A 25,569-nucleotide genomic window follows, 5' to 3' on the forward strand; every position below is an offset into this window, starting at 1 on the left:
GGGCTTCCTCCATTGTCCTTGAAATTATTACTTGGAATATTCCCTATCAGACAGTCTTTCCTGAAAGTCAGTCTAAATGTTTACTTTAATTGTTTCATCCCATCATTCCCAGACACATCCTCCTGTCCCACTCTCCAGCTTTGGCATTCTCTCGCTGTAAAGGGAGGATGAAAATGCCCAGCTTCACAGGCATTTTATGAAGAATCGGGGCCATACTTTTTTTTGCATTTGTACAGCTCCGAGCGCAATGACTGGGGCTGCCAGGTACTAAAGCAATACAAATAATAAACAATTGTGATAATCAATGCTTTTGAGCAGCTCAGATATGACAGTGATGGATACCAGAAGGAAATATTTTGTCCGTTTGATTTTTTGTTCTACCTGGAACCCAGGAACTCTGAAGTGAAAGAAAATGAAAAATATGAGGTTAAACAGATTAAGAGAATAGTTTTAAAACCTAAAGAGAAAGGAATAGGTTAGAGTTTTGAGCTAAACTTTGGAAGGTGGTTTCTTATTTTATCCCAGCCAGTTTGTCTATTCCTATTCCCTGGGAATGGAAAACAAAAGTGATGGATTATTCTGCTTATGCCTAGTCAGGTAGATTAAATGGTGTGTCTCACTCTGTTGCCTCCTGCGAGCTTACAGTAGGTTGTGTGTATCGCAGGCTGGCATGGAAAAGGCTTGATGTTTTGTAAACCCTAAAGAAGAAAGGGGCATTGTGCCAGCAATGCCCCTCTGCCATGTATATTGGCCAAACTGGACAGTCTCTACGTAAAAGAATAAATGGACACAAATCAGACATCAAGAATTATAAGATTCAAAAACCAGTCGGAGAACACTTCAATCTCTGTGGTCACTCGATTACAGACCTAAAAGTGGCAATTCTTCAACAAAAAAACTTCAAAAACAGACTCCAAGGAGAGACTGCTGAATTGGAATTAATTTGCAAACTGGACACCATTAAATTAGGCTTGAATAAAAACTGGGAGTGGATGTGTCATTACACAAAGTAAAACTATTTCCCCATGTTTATTTCCTCCATCCCCCACTGCTCCTTGGACGTTCCTGTTAACTGCTGCAACTGGCCCACCTTGATTATCAGAACAAAAGGTTCCCCCCACCCTGCTGGTAATAGCTCACCTCACCTGATCATTCTTGTTACAGTGTGTATGGTAACACCCATTGTTTCATATTCTCTGTTTATATAAATCTCCCCACTGTATTTTCCACTGCATGCATCCGATGAAATGAGCTGTAGCTCATGAAAGCTTATGCTCAAATAAATTTGTTAGTCTCTAAGGTGCCACAAGTACTCCTTTTTGCGGATATAGACTAACATGGCTGCTACTCTGTTAGATATTTCCATGTAGGTAAACTCTGATTAATGTGCTGGAACCCTGATCGGGTAAGCCTAATCCAAACCTTACCACTGCCTCCTTGGATCCAGTTATATATAAATAGAACAGGTCAACCTTTCCCCATTAACTTTTTTTCAAAACAAAAATGCCTTTTTGATCAAAATTAACATTTTCGTGAAAAATGTTCATTGTGGTCAAAATATTTTTATATGAAAATTTTTGAAATAAAACATTGCAACTTTTTTTAAAAAATTGGGAACACTTTTATTGTGGTTTTCCAATTTTTTTTCTTTGCATTTTCTGTTTTTTGGGAGAGAAATGGGAGGGAGGAACCAACAAAAACCTTAAATTAAAAGCCACATTTTTTGTTTTTGCTTTTTTAAAAAGCAGCTTTAAAAATTTGAAAATTTTCTTTGAAAAAAACCCAAAAAATGGAAAGAAGGTTTTTGAACACAACACTATGAAATTAGTGTGCCCTGGGACACACAATTGACTGTATAAAATCGCTCCCTAAAAAATCAACTTCTATAAATTTGACCTTATTGTTTATTTCATTCATGGTCTTTCATGAAATATACTTTTTTTGACCCAGCTCCTTATGTAAATCTGATTGAATCACCATTGGGTCGTTATGCAGGGTGACCATGAGCTAGGCTTTGCATGTCAGAGCACTGCTGATGCTTGAGGCCAGGTACAGCTTCTGGGGAAACAGTGACTTGGTCTCACTGGGCAAGTACTCAGTTGCCCAGCAGTCCAATCTAGATTTGCCAGCAAGAGTGAGACAACTTTGGGAGATTTTCCTTCAGAGGAATGTAAAGTAAATTCTCTGACTGTTGACATAAGGGAAGCAGTCAGTGATCTGGAGAAACTAGAACCCGGGACAGTGGTGTTTAGTACCATTCCAGTAGCTGCAGGAAGCCTTTCAAAGCCTAGAGCTGTTTGACCACTGGCTAGCTCTTGATCATGACAGGGTGGCGACACAGAAGTAAAAAGTTAAAAAAGCGGCTTCCTCCAAACTGGGAAATTCAACTCCTTGTAAATATTGGAACTGGCTGAGAACATAAGAATGGCCATACTGGGTCAGACCAAAGGTCTGACTAGGCCAGTATCCTGTCTTCTGACAGTGGCCAATGCCAGGTGCCCCAGAGGGAATGAACAGAACAAGTAATCATCAATTGATCCATCCCCTGTTGCCCAGACCCAGCTTCTGGAAAACAGAAGCTAGGGCCACTGTCCTTGCCCATCCAGGCTAACAGCCATTGATGGACCTATCCTCCATGAATTTATCTACTTCTTTTTTGAACCCTGTTACAGTCTTGGCCTTCACAACATCCTCTGGCAAAGTGTTCCACAGTTTGATTGTGTGTTGTGTGAAGAAATACTTTCTTTTGTTTGTTTTAAACCTGCTGTCTATTAATTTCATTTGGTGACCCCTAGTTCTTGTGTTATGAGAAGGAATAAATAACACTTCCTTATTCACTTTCTCCACGCCAGTCATGATTTTATAGACCTCTATCATATCCCCCCTCTTAGTCAGTTCTTTTCCAAGCTGAAAAGTCTGAATCTTATTAATCTCTCCTCATAAGGAAGCTGTTCCACACTCCTAATAATTTTTGTTACCCTTTTCTGAACCTTTTTCAGTTCTAATAACAGATGAATCTATTATCCCCATTTTACGAAGACATTCTAGCCCTTTTGCTTTATGTTCCTCCTCACCAGCGTGCTTAGAAGTGAACTCACTATTTCCATTCCTTTAATTTAGTTCTTGTCTACTCTAGGACGTTTTGCTGCTTTAACTATATTGCTGTAGTAAAAGTGGCAAAACCCACTAATGTGGATACAGCTATACTGGTATAAAAGTGTTTATATTGGTATTGCTTATTTCCATTTGGGATGTGATATAAGATATACCAGTATAACGGTGTCCACACAAGACTTCTACCAATATAATAACTATATCGGTAAATATCACGCCCCAATAGTTATGCCAATATGGCTTTTCTAGTGTAGACCAGCCCAAGCCCAGTGAAGGGAAGTCACAGAGCCTTTCCTTTAGCCTTCGTCTTGAATGTGGAAAGCCATAGCATCTCTCTGAAAGCTGAGGCGACACCACACTCAAAATCCACGCATGGATAGGCTTGTTCTCAGAGTTTCCAAAGCTTGATTTTTTTTTTTTACACCGGGTGTGCAGATACAGCAGAAAATAAAACAAATTAAGCCTGTAAATGCACTGGAAACTACCTAAGAAGGCAATTTTTATGCTTTTATAAATCTTAGTTTCATAGAAAAGAAGGAGCCTAATAGAGATAAAATATCACTACCTTAAAGAGATCATAGGCGACCTCTGACTGCCTGTGACAGCCTCTCATGCTACTGTAGATTACCAGCCTGCTTCTCTCAAAGGGGGTTAACTGGATGTACTCAGTTTTACTAGGCTATATAAGGCAGCTGGTGATGCCACACTGCTTCCCATGGAAGACTGTCAAGACTCATAGACTTTAAGGCCAGAAGGGACCATCATGATCATCTAGTCTGACCTCCTGCACACATTGCAGACCACAGAACCTCAACCACTACTCCTGTAGTAGGTCCGTAACCTCTGGCTGAATTACTGAAGTCCTCAAATTTTGAGTTAAAGACTTCAAGTTACGGAGAATCCACCATTTACTCTAGTTCATACCAGCAAGTGACCTGTGCCCCTCACTGCAGAAGAGGGTGAAAACCTTCAGGGTCTCTGCCAGTCTGACCCAGGGGAAAATTCCTGACTGACCCCAAATTTGGTGATCAGTCAGCCTTGCGCACGTAGGCAAAACCCACCAGCCAGACACTGAAAAAGAATTCTCTGTAGTAACTCAGAGCCCCTCCCCGCCATCTGGTGTCCTATCTCTGTCTATTGGAGATATTTGCTAATGGCAGTCACGGATGGACCATATGTCATTGTAGGCAGTCTCATCATACCATACCTTCCATTAAATTATCAAGCTCAGTCTTGGAACAAGTTAGATTATTTCCCCCCCCCACTTCTCCCCTTGGAAGAATGTTCCAGAACTTCACTCCTCTGATGGTTAGAAACTTTCATCTCACTTCAAGCTAAACTTCTTGGTGGCCAGGTTATATTCATTTGTTCTTGTGTTAGCATTGGCCCATAACTTAAATAACTCCTCTCCCTCCCTGGTATTTATCTCTCTGGTGTATAGAGAGCAATCATATCTCTCCTCAACCTTCGTTTTGTAAGACTCTGTGGTCTACAGGAGAACCAGTAGGCTAATGTCATCACAGGTATTGATGAAATGTTTAATGGAGACAGAAGTGATTTTTATTTGACATTTAAAACATTCTGTTTCTTGATTTGCTTTTGTCAACACATATTTAATTAGAGTCTTTAAGGTTCAACACCTGTGACCCTTTTGGTGAAAGCTTTCCAGACAGCTTCCACTCCACATTTCTCAGACCAGCTCAGGATAGGAAGAAGCCCAATTCATTTGTAACTTTGCAGGGATCATTAGCCCACAAGCCCCTGTATTCCTTCACAAAAGTACTTACCCTCTTACTGAGACATACCAATCAAATGGGCCTGCTGACTCATGCAAGACATGAGATGCTCAGGCCCCTGCCCTTGTGAAGGGTTCCCAGCACATCACAACTGAACTCTGAGCAAGTTGAACTCTGTGATCCAGGGGCCTCTTGGTGCCAACTGATGGTGCCAACTGACAGAGGGCACGGGGGTTGCACAGAGATTTACAGGGATCCTCTGAGTTGAATATATGCATAATAATTCCCTAAAGGGTGGCATATGAGGTCTCTAATGAGAGCCAGTAGCTCACGGACATCATAACGGTTGTGAAATGTGTGTACAGATAATATTTAAGGAGTTACGTGTCTATACTGAAAGTTCTGATGTTAAGACATGTAACCAGGAGGTGACATGTCTCATACAGGTTCATTTAGTTGGGGATTGGTCCTGCTTTGAGGAGGGGGTTGGACTAGATGACCTCCTGAGGTCCCTTCCAACCCTGATATTCTATGATTCTATGATTTCAAACATGAGGTAACACATGCTTATCCCTCTGTCTGGTCATGTGTGTGCTGGGCATCAGATGGCTCACAGTGTATGCTCAGCACTGGATTTCCAATTCGGCACGGTAGCCTTGTGCCCGGGGCACCGGCATTCTAGGGGCACCTTACCTCTCTAAAACTGTGTGCAACATGAAGATCAGCTGTAGGTGGTAGTGGAGGGGCACTGAAGATGCTGTGCTGAGGGGCGCGAAGGTGTAAATCCAGCCTGGTGGATGCTTGTTTGCGTACTGAGCCAAATGCTCATTGAGTGATTGCGAAAGCTTTAAAAGAGGAAATTTACAGGAAGAAATAAACAGCAGGAGGGGATCAGATTTATGAGGCGGCAAGCTGACAGGGTGACTTGTCTCATGAATGGAAAAGCAGAGCAACGCCTGGCTGTAAAACACGGGAAGGACTTTGGGTGAGCATTGCTGTATAAGAAAGGAAAGTATCTAGTTAAGTAAGTCTAGGCTCTAGACTGTGTGTTATGATATTATTTTATGTGTAACCATCTGTTTCCAATACTTCTACTTGCTATCACTTGAATTTCTACTCTTTGTTAAATAAACTTAAACTTGTTTTCATTATAAACATATCTCAGTGATATGTGTTCAATGGAACAGAGATCTGAGGTGAAACAGGCAAGCTGGACATTCTCTTCTGCAATCATGCTTTATTATTGTCCTATATATATCTGACTAAGGGAAAACAAATCCTAGTCTGCATCACAGATGTGCGGGGAGAGGAAGATTCTTGGAAAGCAGTGATGACAAATAAGACCTAGCGGTGATAATGAATGGCAATTTCAATATGAGTTTGTAATGCAATGGGATAGTTAAAAAGACGTGGCTCTTTGGAGCTACATAGGCAAAGTCATCATGTGACAGACTGTGTACATTGCTCGGAAAGATTCTGAAGGATTATAGGGAATTAAGAAAAGAGTAATAAGAATGACCAAGGAAAGGATTTGCATGTGGGGAAAGATTTAAAAACTAAATATGCATAGGTAATCTAAAGCTGTAAAACGCCTGTTGATTTCAGTACAGGATTGTGCCGTGAATTCCTCAATATATAAAGCTTATTGACTATGGTGAGAGACAATAACTATCTACAAGTATTTCAAGGGAGTTAAACAGCAAGGAAGGAGAGAAATTGTGTCTGGGGTATGGGGGTATAGACGTAATAATTACGGGGAAAAGAACAGAAGAAAACATAGGCTACATAGCAGAAAGACTTCCTAATTGTAGGATCCACTGGACAGTGGACTAATCTCCTAAGGTAAATGGCAGAAGCCCTGTTATTTCAAACATTTAAACAAGACTGGAAAAGCCCTGGAGAATATACTGTACGGAACAGCCTGCACTTGCCCCTGGGAATGGACAACATGATGTAATAGATCTTTTCTTACTTGTCTCTATGATTCACTTCAGTTTGAGATCTTGTTCTAGGCATGATTTGTCTTGGGAGTGTCTGTGATGTGACCCATGGGTCGAACCTGTGACATCTTCAGAGAAGGAAGAGTTGGAGCAAGTGGAGAGAAGGGATATAGGGGCTAAGTATGAATTCGGCTTCCTAAAAGTGCTTTGAGCTAATTAACAACAATTAGAGTCAGATGGAGGGAATGTGAGCTGAGTGGGGAAAAACTGCTACAGGCCTGATTATCCACTGCATTTTGGACAGTCTTTTACATCAGTGCAAAGGGGATAGAATCATAGAATATCAGGGTTGGAAGGGACCCCAGAAGGTCATCTAGTCCAACCCCCTGCTCAAAGCAGGACCAATTCCCAGTTAAATCATCCCAGCCAGGGATTTGTCAAGCCTGACCTTAAAAACCTCTAAGGAAGGAGATTCTACCACCTCCCTAGGTAACGCATTCCAGTGTTTCACCACCCTCTTAGTGAAAAAGTTTTTCCTAATATCCAATCTAAACCTCCCCCACTGCAACTTGAGACCATTACTCCTCGTTCTGTCATCTGCTACCATTGAGAACAGTCTAGAGCCATCCTCTTTGGAACCCCCTTTCAGGTAGTTGAAAGCAGCTATCAAATCCCCCCTCATTCTTCTCTTCTGCAGGCTAAACAATCCCAGCTCCCTCAGCCTCTCCTCATAAGTCATGTGTTCCAGTCCCCTAATCATTTTTGTTGCCCTTCGCTGGACTCTCTCCAATTTATCCACATCCTTCTTGAAGTGTGGGGCCCAAAACTGGACACAGTACTCCAGATGAGGCCTCACCAATGTCGAATAGAGGGGAACGATCACGTCCCTCGATCTGCTGGCTATGCCCCTACTTATACATCCCAAAATGCCATTGGCCTTCTTGGCAACAAGGGCACACTGCTGACTCATATCCAGCTTCTCGTCCACTGTCACCCCTAGGTCCTTTTCCGCAGAACTGCTGCCTAGCCATTCGGTCCCTAGTCTGTAGCTGTGCATTGGGTTCTTCCATCCTAAGTGCAGGACCCTGCACTTATCCTTATTGAACCTCATCAGATTCCTTTTGGCCCAATCTTCCAATTGGTCTAGGTCCTTCTGTATCCTATCCCTCCCCTCCAGCGTATCTACCACTCCTCCCAGTTTAGTATCATCCGCAAATTTGCTGAGAGTGCAATCCACACCATCCTCCAGATCATTTATGAAGATATTGAATAAAACCGGCCCCAGGACCGACCCTTGGGGCACTCCACTTGATACCGGCTGCCAACTAGACATGGAGCCATTGATCACTACCCGTTGAGCCCGACAATCTAGCCAGCTTTCTACCCACCTTATAGTGCATTCATCCAGCCCATACTTCCTTAACTTGGTGACAAGAATACTATGGGAGACCGTGTCAAAAGCTTTGCTAAAGTCAAGAAACAATACATCCACTGCTTTCCCTTCATCCACAGAACCAGTAATCTCATCATAAAAGGCGATTAGATTAGTCAGGCATGACCTACCCTTGGTGAATCCATGCTGGCTGTTCCTGATCACTTTCCTCTCATGCAAGTGCTTCAGGATTGATTCTTTGAGGACCTGCTCCATGATTTTTCCAGGGACTGAGGTGAGGCTGACTGGCCTGTAGTTCCCAGGATCTTCCTTCTTCCCTTTTTTAAAGATTGGCACTACATTAGCCTTTTTCCAGTCATCCGGGACTTCCCCGGTTCGCCACGAGTTTTCAAAGATAATGGCCAGTGGCTCTGCAATCACAGCCGCCAATTCCTTCCGCACTCTCGGATGCAACTCGTCCGGCCCCATGGACTTGTGCACGTCCAGCTTTTCTAAATGGTCCCTAACCACCTCTATCTCCACAGAGGGCTGGCCATCTCTTCTGCATTTTGTGATGCCCAGCGCAGCAGTCTGGGAGCTGACCTTGTTAGTGAAAACAGAGGCAAAAAAAGCATTGAGTACATTAGCTTTTTCCACATCCTCTGTCACTAGGTTGCCTCCCTCATTCAGTAAGGGGCCCACACATTCCTTGGCTTTCTTCTTGTTGCCAACATACCTGAAGAAACCCTTCTTGTTACTCTTGACATCTCTGGCTAGCTGCAGCTCCAGGTGCGATTTGGCCCTCCTGATAACATTCCTACATGCCCGAGCAATATTTTTATACTCTTCCCTGGTCATATGTCCAACCTTCCACTTCTTGTAAGCTTCTTTTTTATGTTTAAGATCCGCTAGGATTTCACCATTAAGCCAAGCTGGTCGCCTGCCATATTTACTATTCTTTCGACTCATCGGGATGGTTTGTCCCTGTAACCTCAACAGGGATTCCTTGAAATACAGTCAGCTCTCCTGGACTCCTTTCCCCTTCAAGTTAGTCCCCCAGGGGATCCTGGCCCTCCGTTCCCTGAGGGAGTCGAAGTCCGCTTTCCTGAAGTCCAGGGTCCGTATCCTGCTGCTTACCTTTCTTCCCTGCGTCAGGATCCTGAACTCAACCAACTCATGGTCACTGCCTCCCAGATTCCCATCCACTTTTGCTTCCCCCACTAATTCTACCCGATTTGTGAGCAGCAGGTCAAGAAAAGCGCCCCCCCTAGTTGGCTCCTCTAGCACTTGCGCCAGGAAATTGTCCCCTACGCTTTCCAAAAACTTCCTGGATTGTCTATGCACCGCTATATTGCTCTCCCAGCAGATATCAGGAAAATTAAAGTCACCCATGAGAATCAGGGCATGCGATCTAGTAGCTTCCGTGAGCTGCCGGAAGAAAGCCTCATCCACCTCATCCCCCTGGTCCGGTGGTCTATAGCAGACTCCCACCACTACATCACTCTTGTTGCACACACTTCTAAACTTAATCCAGAGACACTCAGGTTTTTCTGCAGTTTCGTACCGGAGCTCTGAGGAGTCATACTGCTCCCTTACATACAGTGCTACTCCCCCACCTTTTCTGTCCTGCCTGTCCTTCCTGAACAGTTTATAACCATCCATGACAGTACTCCAGTCATGTGAGTTATCCCACCAAGTCTCTGTTATTCCGATCACGTCATAGTTCCTTGACATCACCAGGACCTCCAGTTCTCCCTGCTTGTTTCCAAGGCTTTGTGCATTTGTATATAAGCACTTGAGATAACCTGTCTCATGTCAAATGCTGCCAAATCTGAATCCTGGTATTTTGCACCCACATTGGTAAATGATGGCACAAGGTTCAAGGCAGTGGAGAATCTGGCCCTACCATTGTAAATGATTAAATAGTCCATACTGTGATGCACGCAAGTCTTCTGAACCCAGAGACTCAGAGGCAGCTGCTTTCTTCCCTTTGCCATTGAATCCAGTGACTCCCCATCCCGGTGACTGGAGGATTGTTATTCTTTATAAGAATCCAGCATGCCAGCTGGGCGGCTCTTCCAAGTTCCCCCTGGTGTATACTGAGTCCAAAATGAGCTTATCCTGGGAAGGCATCTGGCTGCTGATTTGCTGCATTGTTTGTTTCTTTAGTAAGTTGCCCAGGCTCAGCTGTAGTCCAGGCAAACTGTCAACAACCGACCAGCAGGAAATCCAAAGCAAAATCATGGTCGGTTTAGGAAAGAGTCAGGAAGGGTGGTCTGGTTAGAAGCATCAAATTGGCCCAAATCTCTGCCCCATCCCTGAAATGCCAGTGCCCTTTCACGGTTGGATAAAGGACTCCCTCCCTCTTCCCAGCCCCTTAGTGCTTGGAAGCTGCAGACCACACAGTGGTCGGTACTGTGGTGCCAGGGTGGTGGGATCCCTAGAGTGGATGGAGGGGCTGTTGCTATTGTTTATTTCTTTTTCTGAAGTGAATTGAAGTCAGGGGAAAGTTTCCTGGTGGACAGTCTGGGGAAGACTGGTATCCTCTCTCCCAAGAGCAGGGTCAGCACAGGCCCTCATGGTGCCTCATGCTTGTGCTCAGTTCTGCGCTGGGGAGGCTAGTGTGGAGGCCACAGCTCAGTTGCAACACCCTTTACATTCAGGGCATGTCTGCAGAGAAGGTCAGCAAGATATTAGTTGTGATGGCCGTTCTGTCATACGGACACTTGTCCTCTGGGAATGGTCTGAAGCCACCAAAGAGTTGCTCTGCAGAAGTGACGACACAAGGCAGAGGAGAATCAGGCCCAGGGTGCAGCAGCAACAAATAAAAAAGGAGGTTATGAGGATTAGTTAATGTTCATTCCATGCTTTGAAGTGATGTGTTCATTATTATTGTGACTTGACAGAATACACTGCTTCTGTCAGCTGAGATGTGTGTCCCACCCTGGCACCTCTGTGGAGCAGAGCTATCAGAGCACTTACTCCTGCAGGTGTAGTTCCATCCATCCATCCATCCATCCCTGGGAAAGCGGCATTAATATTTCCTAAACTTTGCTTAGGATGTTGCACCAGCACCCCTTGGAGCCAGCCCTGTGGGGTTCCAGCACAGATTGGATGTTAGCCATAGAGAGGGAAAATGAGGGACGAAACAGAATTGGCTTTGGAGTAGGCATTCAGCCTCCAAAAGAGTATGGTTAGTCATGAAACATCCCAGCCAGTCCTGGCTGCGGCACTGAACTCTCGACAGTCTGAGTTCTATACGCAGCATCATGCCATTGGGGAGATGCAGCTGCCACGTCTCCTGTGAGGTAAAACAAAGAAGCTGCTTCCAGTTATGTCTGCTCTCATATGTGAGAGGAGTTAGATGAGACAGCACACACAACGGGAGGAATGGAGGTGAAATAGCAGGGGAAGAAAGAGAGAGAGGCAGGCTCTGTGCCCTTAGTTTCCATAGGCTTCCTCTGAACTAACCTTGTCACTTGAAACATTTCAGATTAGACAAGACATTGGACAAAACACTAGTGGAGGTACATAAGGGAGTCCTTCTGCTTTGTCTGGGAGCTGGACTACGTTACCTAACATGTCCGTGATTTCTAGGACTCTAAGAACAGTGTGTGAAAGAACAGATACATTGGACATTTTACTTATTAGGTTTTTTATTAAAGGGTAAAGAGAACTGTTGGCAGTCCCAGTTATTTCTTACCTTGTCAGTAGAAAAGAAAATATACAAGATAATGAGATACAGCAGAATTGAGGCAATAGAGATTATGGGTTACAGCCTACAGGGGCCAGCCTACTTACTATTACAAAATAGGTATCAATAATTTGCTGTACCAGTCAAAAATTATCATTGGAAAAAAAATTTAAACAGCCTTTTTTGAAAACAAAAATTTTCACAATGTTCCAGGTATATATGATGAAATTCCCCCACCCCCATATACATGTGTTGGTTTTCAAAAATTGCATTTTTCAGGTTTTTTTTTTAATTGAAAAGCAAGATATTTTTATTTTTAAACCTTTTTTGGAAGTTGCTCACTATTTTCTGTCCATTTCTAATGTTTTGTTTTTAACTAATTCATCTCACTGGCTCCATCTTTCCTCAAAATATTTTGGTTATTTACCTACAAGGCCACATTGTCTGACCTGCATCTATCTATGCACACCCTGAATGCATGGCAGAGAGTAGGGTAAATGCTACCTCTAAAACACTATTCTCAAAGGCCCCTGGGTGAAGTAGGGGTGGCCTGTAGGTGGGGGCTGAGTGTGCTGCTTGCATTGACCACCTAGAAAAGTACTGGGGAGTCTACTCAAAGGCAGTCCCATCTCAGGAAATATACCAGGACCTCTGAATTTTGCATACAATACTCCATCTTGATAGCAGTGGACCTGTAGCCCTGTGTTAAAAAAGAGTTTGGCTTCACTTAGCTTCAATTTACACACATTAAGTGTTGCCCTCAAGCCACTGGTAAATCATCAGTGTGGCCAGCCTGGCCCAAGACCAAATGATGGTGCCCCAGGCAAGGAGCGTCTTTGGCGCCCCCTCTCCATTTGTTAAACGTTTGAATACCTTATTTCTGTTGCATTTGTAGTCCATTTCATGACTTTGATGCACAATTTACATGCATGATTTACTCCTGTCATATAACTCAATACATTTGCATGCTAGGATCTGTAAATCTGTATTTATCCATGCTAACAACAAAAACAGCACTTTGAGCTTGGTGGCCTCCAAGCCTGGCACCACAGGTGGTCACCTGGGTTGCCTGCCCCTAAATCTGGCCCTGAATGTGGCCCTTGGTGGGGCAATACCCAAAGATTGTCTAAGAAATCTATCTTCCCACCAAAGGCAGGCACAACAGTTGAGACGAGGAGGGGCTGTTGATTCATGGAGTTCTGCTCAGCACTGTGCAACAGGCTTTCTTGGTTGATGGCCTGCCGCTGTTATTCCCCACAGCTGTCCAGAAGAGCCTGTGTTTGGCTAGCTTTACTGAACAACAGAAGCATTGTTTATTTTCTCAAGTGTCTGTTTAAGTGCGTGTTCTTTGCTGCTGGTTTCTCTCACCTAACAAGAAGTCTATTAATATGTGTGGGTAACAGTTGTGGCAGTGATGTTCATGCCACCATTTATCGTGCGTGGCACACGTACGTTACATGGATTGGAAATGTTGGTGCGTAGGGCATCTTGTTGCTACACAGAGATATGTGAAAGGAAACAATTACAATAAGTAAACAGGCCTTGCTAAAACAGAAGGCACAAGTTTCATAAGCCAGGGAAGATCTAGGTAGAGAAGACTCTGAACAATTAATTTAGGCCATAACATGATCTAAAAGTGCTTGGGGAAACAAGATTTTGAAGAAACCAGCCCGTGACTTGAAGAGGACAGGGATGTGCTGACACAGCATCCATGATCTATCTTTTGAGGGAATGTTTCATCCCTGCTGCTTTGCTGTCATTTGTTCTGTTTGCTGGCAGGCGTTTGATTCAGTCTCTCCGATTTGCTTTCAGACATTCCTGCTCCTGGGTAATTTTGCAGGCTGAGGCAGTTATCTGTCTCATGACTCACGATGTACAGAAATCTGGCTTGGCCTCCCACCTTCACGAATAATGGCTCAGGCTGGCACCTGACATATAACTTAGCCGATCAGAGGAGAAGTAGCCCATTCCTCCTGCCTGTTATGTCCCTGCCTATATCTTGGAGGGATCCACAGACCCAGCCAAGTCTCTGCTGAGGCTCATTTAAACTTGTTTTATGTGAGCAACTTAAAAAACTTGATTCAAGTTCAACAAGAAAGATTCCCAGTGAGAACAAAGCCACACAAGTCACCTGCCGAGCCCTGTGGACCCTGATGTAACATGAACTGTTCGGTGTAATTTCCAAACAGTGTATCTGGACTTATATTATGAATCAGAGTGGATTGTAGGAAGCATCCTGGGAGGAAGGATGGTTATTGGGGAAGGTGGGGTGTATAGTAGCAGAGGAAAGATAAGGAGTGGTTATAAACTGAGCCACCCTCATACATGGTATCTTCATTGGGGATACCTCTAAGATTTTGACACTCACCCCCCTGAGATGAAGGTTGCAGTGGACTTTCCCCAAAATCTGCAGGGTTCCTATCTGTGACAATGACATCTTCACAGCAGTGTGTGACATCGCTACGTGTCACCATGTCACCCTGTACAGAGAGAGAGCCATCGTGTTGTGGTATGATATGACTTTAGCCGCTGCATTTTATACATGGACAATGCATGCGTTTGGGAGATCAGAGGGGAGGACGTAGCAGTAGTTGAGGCAAGATATACTGAGGGCTTGAACCTGGCTGTAGGAAGGGAATGAAAAGGGTGGATCCTGGAGATGTTCAGGAAGAAAAAGCAGCAGGATTTGGATATTGTTATTTTGTATTTATTTGTATTCCTGCGGTGCCTAGGAGCCTTAGTCATAGTCCAGGGCTCCGTTGTGCTAGGTGCTGTACAAATACAGAACAAAAAGATGGCTTGGATATATGGGACAAGGGAGAGGGAGGAGTCAAAAATAACTTCCAGACTGTGTGCTTGAATGCCAGGGAGGATGGCTATATTAACAAGGCATCTTTCATCCAGGCGAACCAGGCTCAGAGCACAGATTGGATGGAGAGCTGCTGCTTTTCTGACAGGAATCTGATTTGTTTACTTTTCTTTCTCTGGGTCGCTTAATAGTTTAGTTGGCTTGGATATCACTCCAGTCATCACTGATACATAGCCACATCTGGGGTGGAACGCAGCAGCTATGCTATGCAACAGACAGGAAGACTAATAACACCATCAGAAACTCGGAGGGGAAATTTAATTCAGCAGACTATAATCAAACAGGAAGGCAGCCAGGAATTGGGATTAGCACTCCAGTCTTGCAGAAAATTTTGCCTGGGATGTTTAATAACCACAGGTGGTCAGAAGATGGGAAAGGTGAACGCTCCAGGAGCACAGCGCCACCCGGCACCATGTTGGGTCACTGGCTTATGTTGGCATCTAGGGAAACTTGTCCTCACACAACTCTGCTTCCTCCAGCGAACAGACTTTCCTTGGATGTCTCCCACCCAATAACGATCGTGCCCCATTCTTTTAAAAAGCGCACTAACGAAAGCACAACCTGAGGCGTTACGGCAGTGGATGATAACACTGCCGAATAAGTGGATTTCTCCACTGAAAGGCTGCCTGGGAAAAAGAATGGTGAACCCAGTGATGAGCTGCCAAAATCTTAACAACTGGTTCCCTCCTCACCCCACCAGGGGGGTCATTGCCCACCCCTACCCCCTGGGACTCCTGCCCCATCCAACCCCCTGCGTTCCTTGATGCCCCCCCCACACGATCCCTGCCCCATCCACCCCTCTCCCCTGTCCCCTGACTGTCCCCAGAGCCGGGCAGCAGGGTCTCGTGGGCTACCGTAGTGGGCCACCTGCCCCTAGGAGCCAGAGGGATCTGCCGGGGGGCAAGGTGGGGAGTCTGGTGGTGCTTACCTGGGGCAGCTCCCAGGACGCATCCGGCAGGTCCCTCTGGCTCCTAGGGGCAGGGCAGCATAGCTGGGAGGGAGCAGGGGGAGCGGCCGCTCCCCCCACTGATCACATCAAAAGTGACGCCTTAGGCGCTGACTCCGTGGGTGCTTCGGGGCTGGAGCACCTACGGGGAATATTTGGTGGGTGCAGAGCCCCCACTGGCAGCTCCCCGCCCAGTGCCTGGCCCTAGCTCACCTCCGCTCCGCCTCCGCCTCCTCCCCTGAACACGCCGCCCCGCTCTGCTTCCCCCCCTCCCCCCCCCGCAAATCAGCTGTTCGGTGGGAAGCCGGGGAGGGCAGAGAAGCAGGCGGCGGCTTCCCACTCAGGCCGAGGGTGGCGGAGGTGAGCTGGGGTGGGGAGCGGTTCCCCTGTGAGCCCCCCACTCCCGCCGGGTTACCTGCTGTGGCGCGGGCGGCCCTCCTTGCACCCCCCCCCCTGCCCGAGCTCACCTCCGCCTCCCTGGGCCTGAGCGGGAAGCCGCCGTCTGCTTCTCAGCCTGCCCCAGCTTCCCATGCGAACAGCTCATTCATGGGAAGCTGGGGCCGGGGGCGGAGAAGCAGAGCGGGGCGGCGTGTTCAGGGCAGGAGGCGGAGCGGAGGTGAGCTGGGGCCGGGGGTGGGGTGGGGAGCTGCCGGTGGGGGTCTGCACCCATCAAATTTTCCCCTTGGGTGCTCCAGCCCTGGAGCACCTGTGGAGTGGGTGCCTAAGGTGCCACTTTTGGCCGGTTAAATTTAGAAGCCCTTTTAGAACCGGTTGTCCCTTGTGGAACAACTGGTTCTAAAAGGTCTTCTAAATTTAACAACCGGTTCTAGCGAACCGGTGGGAACCGGCTCCAGCTCACCACTGGGTGAACCCCTTTGATTTGTTATCACGGGATTAACCTTGTTTAATAATTAGGATCAGCTTGTGGGAAAGTGAAGTTGTGGGTCTGCAATTCACCTCTCTCCACTGCTGCTGGGAAGCCCTTTTGGGCCGTAACAGTTTGCAGTGCTGGTTTTGGGCGGGGCCTGTTACTTATCATTTTTTAAATCATTGGCAGCCCCAAGGACTGAAGTCTATCCAGAACAAATGAGTTCCACGGACGGTAGCTGTGCACACATCTAAGGGGGTCATCTCTGAAGAAAAGAAGAGACTTCAACTGCCATGGCCCATTCAGTATTCGGCCTGTCTGCTGTGACTGCCAGTTGCGATAGGGCTTTCCTTTCTGCTATTTATGGGGAAGCGAGCAAAGCCCACCAGCTCCCTTCACACCTGCCACTGAGCAGATGGGAATGGCTTTTGGTCACCGCAAGCCTAGTAGTGGAGCCAACTCCAGAGCCCCATTGCCAAACCCTGACGTAGGCCCGTTTTCATCTTTATAATGCAAAGGATGCGGCTTCCTCTCCCTCCCATTTGAAGCGGAGGCGCTGAAGTCAGAAAAGTGCCAGTAATTCTCTGTGGCACTTTCTCTGGCGTAGATACGCCTCTGAAGTGAACCTGTGACATCAGCTTGGCTTTTTTATCTGAATTATACCTCCCTGTCTGAGTTGCAGATGCCATCGTTCCCCTTTCATTTTCTGCCTTGCGGAGCTGCAGCCAGAATGAGTAAGAAAAGGTTGAGGCACGGGGCTGGCACAGTTCATTTTTTGCATGTGCTGTTGTCAAAGAAGAGATGGCCCGGTGAGAGATGCCATGTGTCCGCAGTGAATGATATGAGAAGGAAAGAGGAAACAAAACCTACTCCCCACAGGAAACAGTTCTGCCCCCTGACTAACACCGAGAACTGTGCTACTTCGGGACTCAAGATGGTCTGAAAACTGCTGTAAATGTGAATGAACCTAGCAGCTCTGCAGCTTCACCGTGGGTTTGACACTGATTACAAATACCAAAGAGCTTGTTGTTTGTACATTTCAGTTTTAATATGATGATTTGTTAAGCACTGACCATGTGCTTGGTCTGATAGGAGGGCCTAGGATGCAGCCACGCCTGGCCAAAGAACTGAGAGCACAGGACACAGAGTACAGACGCAGACTCTGCCCTGGACTGCTAATGGTCTAAATGAGGTGGCCACAGTGTAGACATGCTGCACTGGGAATGTTTAGGATTTGTTTCCCTTTTAATTTATTATACCAATTATCACTGTCTTGCTTATTCCAGGTGATAAGATGCATAATCAGTTACATTTCCTTGTTTGCTTAGTGCTGGTGGTTTAATACTCCCAGCTGTCCTGAGAGTGTCTTTCTCCTCACAGGAACTCAATGTGATTCAATGGAATTCACCTTGTTGGATGAGTGGGACTTTAAGATGCCAGTACGTGTCTGTACAACTCTTTTAGAAGCTTGAAAGGAAGCTAACCAAGTATTTCTCCCTGACTGGACAGTGCCAGCCTCCAACTAAGTGGGTTTCCTTTTTCCTTACACTTATAAGGGCACAAGCAAGCAATGGAACAGCCAACTTAATGGAACAAAGCAGGTTGTCTCAAGCCTCCCAAGTTATACTCTGCTATGACCGGAACAAACAAGAGTGTTCAGATCTTGCTGATTTTCCAGAATTGTCCTTAGGCACGAGTGCAGTTGAGTACCAGAAGTATCCCCCAGAGCCAGCAAAGAAGAAAGCAACTCAGTAACCAATTTGGGATGAGGCTGTGGTGACCTGAGTCTCTGCCTCTCAACCATTTTGCATGACTGTTTTGAGGAACTGGACACCCTTCATATCACCTCAGCCATAGCTGGGAAGGAAATTGCAATTGACATAGATCGGCCCAAAACAGGGATTACACTTTGAGAAATGATACGTTCCTCATGCCTGACTGTCCTTCTTCAAACCAGGACTAACTGAAGAATTCCATCAGTGAAGCCTAAGCAAACATCTGGGCGTAACAGGGAAAGAATGGGTACAGAAGCCACTTTGTTCCCACCATTCAAGGTGAAATACAAGTCATTTGTACACCCCCTGTTGCATCTGGTAATGTCTCCTTAAACGTTAGGGATCACTCTCCCAGTCTACCAACTCAGAGATGTCTGCCTGCTGTTAACCAGACCCTTGCATTCTGCCATTCCAGATACTGCTGTGATGGGAGCCTTCCAGATACCTAGATAGATATGGCCCTGCTCCAAGTTAAGGCTCCATAGGTTGGGCTTCTCTACTGTTTGATCCTATTGCTCAGATGAGCAGAGCAAAACCTCTTTGCTCTATCCACTGCTCATCTCCCAGACACATCAAACTTGCTCACATTCAGAATAAGCAGAAACTCATATCTGGCAGAAGGAGCTGTCTTCTCTGCAGTGCTCCACTCCCTGGTGTAGACATGGTGTGTCACCTTTATGGACCTCTTTTCCTTTCTTGTGGATGCCCAATTTCCCTGGTTTTCTTCATTCCCTTAGCTTCTTAAATCGATGTCTTCTCAATATCATGGTCCTAGTGTCCTCTGCATAACCTTCACCCCCTTCTCAGGGTGGTGAAAATGAGCTAAGCTGAAAACCCCATACCATGTGTATTCAGATGCCTTTATTTCTGTAACCAGGCTCATTTCAGCCCAGTGTCTCTCATCTCCCAACTTGTAAGTACTTCTCTTCATATTTGAATAAAGTGCAGTGGCATTTGTGCTGGGAAAGTTAACAAGAGTCTCTAGACACCCTGTTTAGGCAGTCAGCTTCTGCTACTGAAGTGGTTGCTTGTGTCCACCGAGGCTTGTTGTAAGTAAAACCCATCTAGTTGGAGCCTGACCTTATCCACTGGAGAAACACTATTTACAGGTAAGAAAAACTAAAACTGTTTATCCTCTACTTTCTTCTGGCAAACTTTGATCCCTCTCGCTTCTGACATTGGGCCTCTGAGGGAGTTTGAAATTAAAAGGGACAGTGTCCCATTTTAAATTTTAGACCTACATTATTAAAGTGTAAAGAACTTAGCTGATTTACAGTGTTTATGGCTTGATTCTGCACCGCTGAAGCACACGAGAGTTTTGCCTTTGCTTCATAAAGTTCAGAGCATTTCACTGTTAATCTCTAAGGCCAGTGCCACAGAGCTACGCATGCTCTAAGGCCTTGTCTGCACTAAAGAAATGTGCTTTGCCTAGAACTCATGTACCTGTTTTAAAGGTCTGATTCCATCTCAATAAAAAAGGCCTTGTCTGTCCTATGTGTTCGTGTTCACACTGTGATATATCAGATTGTATAAACCTACATTGACGCAGTGAGTATGGTCTAAAGGCTAAAGTTATATAGTAAGCATTCTTTTTCTAGCTGTGTAACCTTGTGTGACGTCACCATCGATCTGTGCTTCACTTTTCCTACCTGTAAAATGGGGCTACTAATGCTTATCTATCTCACAGGAGTATTGTAAGACAGAATTAATTACAGGGTCTGTAAAGTACTTTGAGAAACTCGGATGGAAGATGCTCTGTAAGTGCATAATATTAATTTATTATAATCTTTCCAAAGGATCTCAGGATCCTTAAGGAGTGGGATTGGACAATTTCAAAGGAAAAATTTTTTCATCCCTAACCATTTTCTTTAGAGCCCAAAGTGAAAGCTGTTTCTACCAACTGCCATCTCTGTCACCATCTGGAAAATCACATTTTCTGAAGCTTTCCTCCTCTTTATCAGCTGTAACTAAAGCTATAAAATGGGAAGATGTCCTTGCTTTAATTAACACCCCTGTAGTTCAAAAGCTGATCTTAGTAATGAGAGGCAATTATAGCCTTTATTGAGGGATAGTCAGGTGGAACAAATCCAGCATCCATCTATGGGAGGCATTTATTCCCCCAGGAAATTTGGAAGCTGCTCATTGTAAAGAGCTGAAAACAAGGTCTGGTACAACAGGTGAATCAATTTGTTCTTTTTGTAATCTTAAAAATAACTTGTTTCTATTATTTTTTTTTTGCAGACTTGTTTTTATATCACCATCCAGCTGCCAGCAAGTAGCAGTTGAGTTAAGAAAGGTTGTTACTGGCTCTTTGAGGATGTAGTTTCTGTTTTTTGTTTCTTTTTCTAGACCAGTGTTTCTTTCTACTTTGCATGGCATTCAGTACTGAGTTCTGCTGAAAGTGCATTAATAGATCATTGTATCGGTAGCCAAGTGCAGGACAATTTACTACCGTTACCTGCAGCAGTGTAGCTAACTGACTGCTAGTTGCAATTCATACTGTGCACATTGCAAATGGGTAATTTTTGGGCCAAGAGGCTGGCTGAAAATAGAGTAGGGCTGCAATATTGACTGGGGAAATGTCAAAAGAAATTCACTCCTATGTGGAGGGCCAAGAAACCATCTACATTCCACTTTAAATCCTATTTGGAGGACTTAAGTGGAAAATAGGTGGTGAGTAAGACCTTGTGCAATCTCTCTGCCTGGGAGTGAATTCCACACTGAGATTAAATTCAGTGTGGATAAGTATCTAAAAGTTGAGACCTTCATCCCACCCTCCTGTGTGTGTCTTGCACTGGCAAAGAGATGCATTAGATGGCTCACTAGGTCATGACCATCTATAGACCTGATTCTCCACTCCAGCTTTACACCTGTGTATCTCCATTAATTCTACAAGAGTCATATTCCTCAACATAATGGAGTGGGGAATAGGACACTTAGATTCTGTGAAACCTCTTAGGACTGCAAAACTGGACAAGAATTCCTGCAAGAGCTTTCTCTCTTGAGGTATTTTTAGAGCCCTGCAAATCTGCGGATATCTGCTTTATATCCATGGATATCCACGCACTTTGTTTGCAGATTGCAGATCGGGTGCCGATACAAATTTTGTATCCGCGCAGGGATCTAGGTATTTTCACACTCCCACTCCTAGCAGGTAGTACAGATTTGTGCAACAATGTGGGGTGAAAAAGTTAGGTCACATTGGTTTGGGTGAAGGTTTGGGTAGGTTCTCACTCAATGCAAACCAGTTCTTATATCCCTACTAATATAACATGAAACATACCACATACCCGGTCCTGGACTACCTGAGTCACCTGATATAGTTAATAGTTCCAACCATTTCTAGTAATTGTAGAAGTAGCTGAGTCAATTGTGCATTCCTCTGTAATTAAAAATAGTGTAAGCCTTAACCATCTCATCAAAACCCTACAATCTTCCAGCAATGAGTGTCTGTCACAGGGTCCCTAGGAGAAGCTTGTTAAAATTCCACCACCAAACTGGAGAGAGGTTTGGGAATGTTTCTCTACCTCTGAAGGTTCTCTGGATACTGCTGAATCACTCCTGCCAGAGAATACGTACCTCTGAGGTCATCAAAATCCCCTGCCTTTGCAATGGACCACATTCCAATGCCAGGTATCAGGTGTGTTTTGGTTTTTTTAAGTGCCCCAGTGAAGACATCCATTTCCAGTTATGGAGGTTGAATGTTATGCTATACACCATAGTAAACCCTTCAGGAAGGAAGTGAAACTTCTCCAGCAAATGAACTCTGTATATACTTTTGTTTGCCATTAAACAGTGTTGCCACCCTTCTTGCTCGCTTACAAGGACAAGGCTTTTATTTAAATTGGAACACAACGAAATAGATTCTCCACTCCCTCATCCCGACTTTTCCTCAGGCACATGCACATCTTGGGTTTTAGCTGGCTTTGGGAGCCCCCTGTTACAATAGGGGCAGTTCATCATGGCAGTGTTCTCAGGAACTCCCAAGCTGAGCTTTTCCTCTGCTGCGGCAGCAGAGAAGTCCTTATTAAAGTAGGAGCCACTTGTGCCTTCCAAAGACTTTGAAAGAGCTGGCTTTGACTTCTCCATTGAGGAGAGTATTCTGCCTGGGGAAGACTTGAGGGTTGACAGGGTGCTTGAGTTATTTTTGTTGGTGATTTGCTCTGCTGGTATGATGAGGAAATTTAAGGAATTACCCCTCCTTGCTGACTCTCCTGTCTTTTCCTTTCCTTCTCTAGGTTATGGACATGCTGCCCCAGGGACAGATGCCGGGAAAGCCTTTTGTATGTTCTATGCTGTCCTGGGGATCCCACTGACACTGGTCATGTTCCAGAGCCTGGGTGAGCGCATGAACACCTTTGTCAAGTACCTCCTGAAACGGATCAAAAAGTGCTGCGGCATGAGGAGCACTGATGTCTCCATGGAAAACATGGTCACTGTGGGTTTCTTCTCCTGCATGGGAACCCTCTGCATTGGAGCAGCAGCTTTTTCCCAGTATGAGGAGTGGAGCTTTTTCCATGCTTACTATTACTGCTTTATAACATTGACTACGATAGGGTTTGGCGACTATGTGGCCCTGCAGACCAAAGGGGCCCTCCAAAAGAAGCCACTCTATGTGGCTTTTAGCTTTATGTACATTCTAGTGGGGTTGACAGTCATTGGGGCATTTCTAAATCTGGTTGTTCTCAGGTTCTTAACCATGAACAGTGAGGACGAGAGACGGGATGCCGAGGAGCGGGCATCCCTGGCAGGGAACCGCAACAGCATGATTATCCACATCCAAGAGGACAGCCAGCATGTTCGGCCACGGTACAAAGCCGAAGTAACAGACCTTCAGTCGGTTTGTTCCTGCATGTGTTACAGGTCCCATGAGTACACCAGCCGGATGGTGTCGCACCAAAATTCGTTCAGCTCCAAGCTGAATCCTCAGTACTTTCACTCCATCTCTTACAAGATAGAAGAGATCTCACCAAGCACATTGAAAAACAGCCTTTTCCCATCTCCTGTTAGCTCCATCTCACCTGGGTTGCACAGCTTTACAGATAACCACAGGCTGATGAAAAGGCGAAAGTCCATTTAAAGTGTTTTGTCTTCTTTTGCTTTACTTGTTTCCCCCAATTACCTTTTTTGTTTCTTGAGTGAGACGGAGCGAGGCCAAAGGAAATAGAAAAAGCCAGTCCTCCTCTGAGACTCAGCTCTTGAGCATGAAGCATGGATTATTACTGTTCCAGAAAAGTATGCCTTACATTACCCCCTCGGTGGATTTCAGAGGATTCGAGGTGACATGAAATGGGTACCAAATCCAAAGTTGCACACAAGCTGGGAGCCTTCATGTGCCATTGGCACTCCTGACCTAATAAACTATTTTCCTCTCAAGCAGGTCGCTGTGTGCGTGTGCGCGTGTGTGTTGAGTGCGTGTGTGTGCAATTCCACAACTAGTGCCATGTGACAAAAATGCATCAGGTATTAATTTTTTTCCCCTTGAAGCAATTGTGTTCCAGCCTGCTTTTAACTTTTAGACTGCTTTCAAAAGAATAGGGGACGGGGGAGCCAATTTGATTTGTTTTTGCCAACTCAAGCATGTGTCATAAGCAGTCAATATACCAGGTGTATCATGATAAATTTTTGAATGCTAGATTTTAGATTGTATTAACATAAAAAAAAGAGACAGGAAAAGATGGATCATTTTAGCTTGCCAGTTCAAAATTAAAAATAAAATAAAATAAAAATAAAGCATGCACTTTGTAAAACTGGTATGCATTATAAAAAAAACACAAGAAAAACTAGCAATGGAATTAATAATCAAAAGCAAATAATATCATTGATTTAACTAAATTTACTTTCACCATTTGCTACTGTTCCAACAATTTGTTGTGCAAGTAGAATTTTTTAAGAGAAATTGGGGAAATTGTTGGAACTATAGAGTTTCTTTTTGTTACTTTGCTCTAATTTATAAAATTTATTATTATTATGAAGGCGATTATTTTATTTTATTTTTTTGTGCAGCAACTACCTGCATGAATAGGAATTATATTTTTTGAAATGCTTGGATGAGGATGGGTATAAATAGGCGGATGTATATTTTTTTCCTATATAATAGTGACAAGGCATTCCTTGTTTTAAATAAATAAAAAAATAATGATGATTGTCTCTAAATGCTTTTGATTTGTAAATAGTGGAAAGCCTTTGTTGGTCTCAGGAAGAATTCAAGGAACAGTATCTTGATGGTTTTTGGCCTACTGGGAACTTGCGGTAGTAGATATGGTCTTGCTTTTTGGCTAGTCTGAAAGGCATAAGTATGTGCCTGCGTGTGGCAAGAACAATTGCACTCCGGTGTTTTGAAGGGTTAAACTGGGAACAGATTGCATTAGCCAGATGGAGTGAAGGCTGATGATATCACTAAGTGAAATTGTTCCTTTGGGATCATTTGCCATCCAGCTAATGATCTGAACCAAACTGACTTTACAGAACCATATTCTAGGTCCTGGTCCAACTCCCACTGATGCTAGTGGAAGTTTGTAATAATGAATGCAAGCAGGATATGGTCCACTGGGAGTTTTGTCTTCATGTTCAATGGAGGCAGGATCGGGGCCCATATCAGGGTACAGTGGTGCATCTGAATTAATAACCCTACCTTTTAAAATGCCTTCAGGGTTAATGTACAAAAAAGCATTATCTATCTGGCACAAATCATCTCTCTTGCTGATTACACTCGTATATACTTTCTGTATACAAGCAATAATCCCCCATATATAGTTCTAAGTGTACCTGGATAATACGTTTTCTCAAATTCATGCAAACCTCCATTTCAGATCTGACCTCAACAGCTGGGTGCACATATGGGATGCTGACTGCCTTCCTACGGTTTATTTGTCAGGGGCATTAATGGGCAGAAGTTAGTAATGACCTCTACTTTCAACTCTCTGCTTCTAGCTTTTATCATTCAGCAAAGTCAAAGTCTGTAATTTCAGTGTGTTATAACACACAAATATCCACAACTTTGAAAGCTTTCTATGACTTCCTCTTCTGGGAATTTCTGCTAAATCATGCTGGTATTGCACATTAAAACGTCCAATAATATGTGTGAAACACTAAACTAGAGTTCTGAGTGACCATGAACTGAAATGAACATTTTAGCCTAATTTATGGGAAATGCGTTTTTATCTAGTGTTAATGGGTACTGTGGGTACATAATTAACACGCCTATTAGTGACATGCTTTAAGCACCCAATAGACTCTAAGACTTATGATGATG

General features: G+C 44.6%; 1 protein-coding gene across 1 annotated transcript in view; it reads left to right on the top strand.

Moving 5' to 3' along the window:
• KCNK9 (potassium two pore domain channel subfamily K member 9) overlaps nucleotides 1-23,394 on the top strand; it is a gene marked incomplete at both ends in the record, with an annotated part of 118,915 nt that extends 95,521 nt beyond the window's left edge. The window contains one exon of the mRNA XM_084620133.1: nucleotides 22,553-23,394. Within this exon, the coding sequence (XP_084476259.1) occupies nucleotides 22,553-23,394 (842 nt within the window). The remainder of the gene's footprint in view (nucleotides 1-22,552) is intronic.
• Between the last annotated feature and the right edge of the window lie 2,175 nt (nucleotides 23,395-25,569).

Source organism: Lepidochelys olivacea (assembly GCF_965140295.1).
Source record: "Lepidochelys olivacea isolate rLepOli2 genome assembly, chromosome: 2".
Classification (NCBI taxonomy): Eukaryota; Metazoa; Chordata; order Testudines; family Cheloniidae; genus Lepidochelys; species Lepidochelys olivacea.